The sequence below is a fragment of the Myotis lucifugus genome, unplaced genomic scaffold (assembly GCF_000147115.1).
Source record: "Myotis lucifugus unplaced genomic scaffold, Myoluc2.0 scaffold_7068, whole genome shotgun sequence".
NCBI lineage: Eukaryota > Metazoa > Chordata > Mammalia > Chiroptera > Vespertilionidae > Myotis > Myotis lucifugus.
The window spans coordinates 1-7,980 of NW_005878116.1; the positions used below are offsets into that span (position 1 = coordinate 1).

General features: G+C 65.3%; 1 protein-coding gene across 1 annotated transcript; it reads left to right on the top strand.

The window, feature by feature from the left end:
- Positions 1–821: 821 nt before the first annotated feature.
- On the top strand, positions 822–7,848 carry CERK (ceramide kinase; the record flags this gene model as incomplete). Its single annotated transcript, XM_006109213.3, has 7 exons — positions 822–917; positions 2,328–2,480; positions 3,319–3,424; positions 4,014–4,090; positions 4,650–4,855; positions 6,637–6,848; positions 7,593–7,848. Coding segments are annotated over 7 exons (905 nt in total), but the record flags the coding sequence as incomplete, so codon positions are not given.
- Between the last annotated feature and the right edge of the window lie 132 nt (positions 7,849–7,980).

Consider the following 7,980-nt stretch of genomic DNA (forward strand, 5'->3'; position numbering starts at 1 on the left):
CCGCCCCGCCCGGTCACTGGTGGCGAGAGACCTGTCGGTGGCTCGGGGCCACCAGCCAGGGCGTCCGTGCCTGCTGTCCCGGGGCCACCCTGGCCGGCGTGGTCGGTGGCTGTGCTGTGCGATGGCGGATCCTGCCACGCGCTTTATTCGTGGGGAACCCCGACCAGGGCTCCCAGCTCCTCAGCACGTCTCCTAAGATCCCAGCTGCCCAGCCCCGTCCCAAGCCGAGTCTGCCGGGCGTGGGGTTCAGGACTCGGACATAAACTGTGCCTGGGCTCCCTGCCCACGCAGCCGAGAGCGCGCCCTGGATTCTGACCCAGTTCAGAAGCAGGACACACCTGGGAGGACCGGGCGTCCCTGCCCCGCCCCCGGCCCGGGCGCAGCTGGTGCTCTGAGGTCACCCCAGTGCAGACCTCGGCACTCGCGGGGCTCGGCCAGGGCACGCGGAGGGGCCGGCGTGCGCCTCTGTGAGCGTGGCACCTGCCTCGGGGTGCCCACCTCCCGGCTCCCCCGTGACCATCGCCAGCCGCCGCCCGCGCGGTCTGTGCACCTGCCCGGGGGAGGGGACCCAGCGGGCAGGGCACTGAGCTGCTCGACCGGGCCGCCACAGGCGTTTCTCGGGGCTTCACTCCCGGCTGAGGAGCTCGGTGGTGGTGTTGCAAGGCCACTCGGGATTTCTGACGAGTTCATCTCACTGTTCCCACATTCATTTTGTGGATAAAGCGTATTTGTTCCTTATTTACTCGGGGGCCCTGGAGGAAAAGGAGGAGCCATGCATTAGCCGGAAACTTCGTTTTCTAAAATCATTATAATGTGTTAAGGGCCTTCTTTTCCCTTCTTAGGGTCCACAGATTGTGTGTGTTACTCCACCGTCGGCATCAACGACGCAAAGACCTCGGCTCTGCACATCATCGTGGGTAGGTCCCGCCCATCTTCGTGGGTAGGTCCCGCCCATCTTTGTGGGTAGGTCCCTCCCATCTTTATGGGTAGGTCCCGCCCATCTTTGTGGGTAGGTCCCGCCCATCATTGTGGGTAGGTCCCGCCCATCTTTATGGGTAGGTCCCGCCCATCATTGTGGGTAGGTCCCGCCCATCTTTATGGGTAGGTCCCGCCCATCATTGTGGGTAGGTCCCGCCCATCTTTGTGGGTAGGTCCCGCCCATCATTGTGGGTAGGTCCCGCCCATCTTTGTGAGTAGGTCCCGCCCATCTTTATGGGTAGGTCCCGCCCATCTTTGTGGGTAGGTCCCGCCCATCTTTGTGGGTAGGTCCCGCCCATCTTTGTGGGTAGGTCCCGCCCATCATTGTGGGTAGGTCCCGCCCATCTTTGTGGGTAGGTCCCGCCCATCTTTGTGGGTAGGTCCCGCCCATCATTGTGGGTAGGTCCCGCCCATCTTTGTGGGTAGGTCCCGCCCATCATTGTGGGTAGGTCCCGCCCATCTTTGTGGGTAGGTCCCGCCCATCTTTGTGGGTAGGTCCCGCCCATCTTTGTGGGTAGGTCCCGCCCATCATTGTGGGTAGGTCCCGCCCATCTTTGTGGGTAGGTCCCGCCCATCTTTGTGGGTAGGTCCCGCCCAGCCCACGGACTGTGAGCAGCCCACGCTGGCGGGGGCTTGCGAGCCTCCCTACCCTCCGTGCTCGGCCGTCTGCCAGCAGGGCTCTGTGTCCCTGAGGCTCCCCTCCACTGCCACCTGCCCCGTCTTCCCACACCGCCAGGGGGTCCTGCAAAGCACAGACCCTGCTCGGAACCCTTCCAGAGCCTTGGGGGGCCAGCACCCCGTGACCTGGCGGCTCTCCTCGGTGTCCATGCGCTGGCCGGGCTGCCCCTCTGTCCCAGGCCCGGCTGGGGCCCTGCACTCGGCTTTCCCTCCACTCAGGGCCCAGCCCCTCGTCGCTGGGCGGGGGGGCGGGCGGGCCTTCCCGGAAGGTCCCTGGCTGCCCGCCACTGTCCTGTCCTGTGTGCCTGCCTCGCGGCCCCTCCGGAGGGACCCCTGTGCTGCGGGTCAGGGGCCGAGAGGCAGGAGTGGCTGCGACCGCTCAGACGCGTGACTGTATTCTAAGGCGTGGAGCCTCTCCGCCGGCAAACCCACCCCGTCCGCCGGGGACCCCGAGCGAGCGAGCTGCGTGCGCATGTCCTTGCTCGTCCCCACGCACAGCTCTCCACTGTCACGTGACTCGGGCAGGGCACCCAGAGGACAGATGTTGCAGTGACGCCCTCGCGTCGTCTGCCTCCTAGTCACGTCTCCTGAGAGCTTGCTGGGCGCCTGGGGGGGGGGGGACAGGCCGGCGGCCGATGGAGGGCGCGGCCCCACCCTGGCCTCTCTCGCAGGGGACTCGCTGCCCATGGACGTGTCCTCCGTGCACCACCACGGCGCGCTGCTGCGCTACTCGGTGTCGCTGCTGGGCTACGGCTTCTACGGGGACATCGTCAAGGACAGCGAGAAGAAGCGCTGGATGGGGCTTATCAGATACGACTTCTCAGGTAACGGAGTGGCACGTCGGTGCCCTTGTCGGCACGGCGCCCTGGGAGGCGGGCGCCCTGAAACAGACAAACCCAGGCAGGCTCCCCGGTAGCTACAGACCCGGGCGCCCTGAAACCGCCCTCCTCTTAGCTGCTCACGGAGCTGGGGCCACAGGAACCACGGTCGCTCCCAGGCTACACGGAGGTGACGGTCTGCGTGGCTCAGGGCCCTGCGTAGACTTGCTGTGGCCCCCGGGCCCCGCTGCCCATGCCCTGCAGGGCGGCCCCCCCAGACGCTGTCAGATCCATGCCTTGTGCTGGGGGGGGCGTGTGGGGGCCCAGCCAGGTCGGGTGCGGGCACAGGGGCTTTGCCAGAGCGGCTCTGGGTGGCATTGTTGCCCTGGTCTTCTTCGTCCCACGTGCTGACAAGGTGCCCAAATTGCCGGGATGAGTTTGGGGGCCAGGGCTGGGGCTGCGGGGGCAACCCTGACAGCCTGGGAGGAGCAGAGGGACCTGGTGGGCCTGCCCTGAATGTGGCTCGGAGCCACGCAGACGCCCGGCTTCAGAGGCGCCCGCGCCACCGCAAGCCCCAGGCAGGACCAGCGGCGCACACAGCCCTGGCGGCCAGGCGCCCAGCGTGGCAGCTGTCACACGGGGTCACACTCCGTCACGCTGGCCCTGCACCCAGCGCGGGCCGGCGGCGGCCCTCAATCCCCGGTGCTGGCCGAGCCCGTCCCTGGGGGCTCCCCGAGAAGGCCTCCGGGGGACCTGCTCCCGAGGCTCACCCTGACGATCACGCTGTCGGGAGGTGTGTCGGGCGGTGACCGTGGCTGCTTTCCTCCCTCGCGCCCGCCCCCAGGCCTGAAGACCTTCCTGTCGCATCACTGCTACGAGGGCACCGTGTCCTTCCTCCCGGCGCAGCACACGGTGGGGTCTCCGCGGGACGGGAAGCCCTGCCGGGCCGGGTGAGCGCTCGCTGCGGCCGGGCTCAGGCGGGAGAAGCGGGACGGCCGCTCCTGCTGGGAGGGACGCGGCGGTTCCAGATGTGGGCCGGACGCTGGGTTTATGCTTTTGGTTCACACGCGCCCTGAGGAGAGGGCATCTCGTTACCCCTCCCGCCGGGTCCTAGGCCCCGGGTTTTTTAAAGTAAATCTCATTTTGAGAATTCAGGTTAATATGTCGAAGAAGTGTTTTTTTTACCCTCACCTGAGGATATTTTTCCATTGGTTTTCTTAGAGAGAGTGGAAAAGAGAGGGAAAGAGAGAGAGAAACATCGATGAGAGAGAAACACGCTGATTGGTTGCCTCCTGCACGAGCCAGGGCCTGGGCTGGGGAGGAGCCTGCAACTGAGGTCCGTGCCCTTGACCGGAATCGAACCTGGGACCCTTTGGCCGACGCTCTATCCACTGAGCAACACCGGCCGGGGCCAAAGAAGCCTTTTTAACTGAGCCGTGGATGCCGCACCTCCCGCCGCGGGGAAGGACTGAGAGGCTGTGTGGGCGCCACGCAGGCGCCCTGCCCTGGGTAGAAGGCGAGCGGCCTCTTGTGTTCCAGGTGCTTCGTCTGCAGGCAGAGCAAGCAGCAGCTGGAGGAGGAGCAGAAGCGGTCGCTGTACGGCCTGGAGGGCTCGGGTACGTCGGGCGGCTCTGTCCTCTCGGGCCCCCCTGTGCCCTGAAGGTCAGGTGGGCGTCCTCCACCCCCTCCGCCCCCCCCTCCCCCCGTGCCGGCCCCTTGCTGTCACTCCGGCAGCTGCACGGGCTGCGGGCCAGGCCCCAGGGAAGAGAGGTTGGGAGCCGCTCGGCATCGCCGTGGCTGGCGCGCCTGGTCTTGGCCCCAGGAGTGGGCCCGCGGTGTCTGAGGGCTCGTGGGGACGTCTTGGGACAGGAGTGGGCACGGCCCTGGCGGGAGCGTTGAATCGTGTGGGCTGCACAGTCACCGGATGTTACCCTTGATCTTCTCAATCGTGAGAAAATGTGGCTCGTTCTCGGCTCCCAGGCCACAGAGTCCGAGGGCGGCCAGGTCAGGGCCCCAGGGGAGGGCCAGGAAGTGTCCCGGCGAGCACACGGCCTCCGTGGCAGTTTCCTTAGTGTCCACGCCAGACGTGGGTGCGCGTGGCCTGTCCTGGGCGTGGCCCGGAGGGACCCTGAGTGTGGCCCGTCCTGAGCGTGGCCCCTGCTCCCTCTGCTGCAGAGGAGGTGGAGGAGTGGAAGGTCATCTGTGGGAAGTTCCTGGCCATCAACGCCGCCAACATGTCCTGCGCTTGTCCCCGGAGTCCCCGGGGCCTGTCCCCGGCCGCCCACTTGGGAGACGGGTCTTCTGACCTGATCCTCATCCGCAAATGCTCCCGGTTCAACTTCCTGAGGTTCCTCGTCCGGCACACCAACCAGGGCGACCAGGTGAGTGCGAGCGTGCCGCGGGTCCCTGGGCGGGTCCTACTCGGTGCAGAGCTGGCTCCATGGGCCCCTAGGTGGGTCCTACTCAGTGCAGAGCTGGCTCCATGGGCCCCTGGACGGGTTCTTCTCAGTGCAGAGCTGGCTCCATGGGCCCCTGGACAGGTTCTTCTCAGTGCAGAGCTGGCTCTATGGGCTGCTGGGCAGGTCCTATTCATTGCAGAGCTGGCTCCCTCAGACTATTGGGCGGGTCCTACTCAGTACAGAGCTGGCTCCCACAGACCGCTGGGCGGGTCCTACTCGGTGCAGAGCTGGCCCCCCCAGACCGCTGGGTGGGTCTTACTCAGTCCAGAGCTGGCTGGTGCAGACCCCTGGGCGGGTCCTACTCGGTCCAGAGCTGGCTGGTGCAGACCCCTGGGCGGGTCCTACTCGGTCCAGAGCTGGCTGGTGCAGACCCCTGGGCAGGTCCTACTCGGTCCAGAGCTGGCTCCTGCAGACCGCTGGGCGGGTCCTACTCAGTACAGAGATGGCTCCCGCAGACCGCTGGGCTGGTCCTACTTGGTGCAGAGCTGGCCCCCCCCCAGACCGCTTGGCGGGTCTTAGTGCAGAGCTGGCTCCCGCAGACCCCTGGGCAGGTCCTACTCGGTGCAGAGCTGGCTGGTGCAGACCGTTGGGCGGGTCCTACTCGGTGCAGAGCTGGCTGGTGCAGACCGCTGGGCGGGTCCTACTCGGTGCAGAGCTGCCTCCCGCAGACCGCTGGGCGGGTCCTAGTCGGGGTTCCTTCCGTGTGAACCCGTCACTGAGCTCGCTGGAAAGAAGGCCGATGTGTTTGTGTTTCGCCCCTTTCACTCTCAGTCACAGTGACTCCTGGTAAATCTCACTGAAAAGCACAGACTCTGAGCACAGAGACGAGGAGACGGGAACGTCTGTGTCATCCTGTCTCCGCTTCCTGTTTAAACAGAACAAAGCGACCCACTGACACCTGTGTGGCCCTGCGGGTGGCTCACAGGCACCATTCGGCTCCTGAGCCGGGGCTGGGGACACCCCCCCCCCCGTGGCCCTGCCTGGCCACTGCCGTCCTTGCAGTTAGGACAGGGAGACCCCGAGTCTGCCTGGAACATGCAGAGAGCGGGGCCAGTCATTTGCTTTTTTTTGGTTAATCTTCACCCGAGGATGTTTTCCCATTGATTTGTAGAGAGAGTGGGAGAGAGAGGGAAAGGCAGAGAGAAACATGGATGAGAGAGACACACCGACTGGTTGCCTCCTGCACGAGCCCCGACCAGGGACTGGGCTGGGAGGAGCCTGCAACCAAGGTACACGCCCTTGACCGGAATCGAACCCGGGACCCTTCGGTCCACAGGCTGACGCTCTATCCATTGAGCCAAACCGGCTAGGGTGCAATTTGCTTTTTATGTTTTTAAACTTTAGTTATACTAGTGAAAATACTCCTCCAATAGTGCTTTTCTGAGGCTCTTTAACTAGTTCTTGTGAAAAAGATAAAAGAATTCCACCAGGCCCTGCTCGGAGCTCCCGGGTTCCTACAGGCGGTCATCGTGGCGGCCACGGCGGGTCCCGGGGCTCAGTGGTGAGCCAGGTGCCTGGAAAGGCAGGGCCCAGACTCCTGTCCACCTCAAGCCGCCCACTCCCTGGGCAGCACGGCCGGCAGCACTGGCAGGGCCGCATCCTGGAGGGCGAGCGCACGCGGAGGGCAGGAGCTCGCTGGCCAGGGCGCCCCCCCCCCCCACCGCCCTCCCCGCGCAGGGGACTCAGGAGCCCTCTCTTGCCAGTTCGACTTCACTTTTCGTGGGAAGTTTATCGCATCAAGAAAGTCTCAGTTCGTGTCGAAGCAGGTGGAGGACGAGGACAGCGAGCTGGGCGAGCGGGGGAAGCAGGGGCTGCGGCAGATCTGCAGCCAGCACCCCTCCTGCTGCTGCAGCGCGGCCAGCAGCTCCTGGAACTGCGACGGGGAGGTGCTGAGCGGCTCCGCCGTGGAGGTCAGGTGGGTGAGCGGCCGTCGCGGTCGCCCGTCACCCGCGGGGGCTCGCGGCCCTGAGCTGGGCATCCTGCCACTCTGAGCCCCCACCCGAGCGCGTGTGGTCCGGGCGCCTACGCTGCCGGGTGTCGCCCGCCCTGTGGGTGCCGCGGTCTTAACCCTGGGGACACGCCAGGTGTCCATCACCGTCACGGCCTTTGAAGCCCCTCGATTTTAAAAAGTATATTTTATTGATGTCAGAGAGGAAGGGAGAGGCAGCGAGAGAGAAACATCCATGATGAGAGAGAACCCTGGATCGGCCGCCTCCTGCACGCCGCCACCGGGAAATTGTGTGACAGCCAGGCAGGCAGGCGCCCTGACCGGGAATCGAGCTGTGACCTCCCTGGTTCATAGGTCGATGCTCAACCATGAGCCACCCGGGCCGGGGGAGGCCCCTCGATGTTACCCTTCCTCTCCCGCACCCGCACGCCCGCGGCCTGGGTCTCCGCCCGCTCTCGCTTCTCACTCTGCGAATGGCCTTCACGGCCGCTTTCTAAGCCCTGGGCTCACGGCGTCCACCCAGAGGCGCCGCGGCCTCGGGGGCAGCCACTGTGAGGGGAGGAGAGCCAGGCAGGCCGGTGTCTGCGGCCTCCCCGTGGGCAGCTGCTGCTTTGCCACGGGGGTCCCTGCCAGCCAGGACGGGACCCGCTGTCCGCGGGGAGCGGGCCCTCGGGCAGGAGCCGGCCCGGGTCAGCGCGGCCTGTCTTGCAGGGTGCACTGCCAGCTGGTCCAGCTCTTCGCACGCGGCATCGAGGACGGCCCGTAGGCGGAACCTGCGGCCGAGACCCCATCGCGTCGCCGCCGCCTCGCTGCGCGTGGAAGCGTGAAAATGGAGAGAACGCAACCGACCAGTGATGTGGATACGTACATCCAGACTTAGAAGTTTATTTTTGATAGTTAAATCTCGGTTTTAGAAAAAATACCTTTTGTCCACGGGTTCTTGTGGGGCACATCGGGCATTTTTCAGTTCCCCCGTGAACTCTCTGGGGTTTGCATCTCAATTAACGACCCTTCTTCCTCAGCGTCGCTGTGGGACTGGGCGCCCGGCTTTCTTAGACTTCTTCAGCGCCGACGGCCCGATTTATACACGGCCCATTAG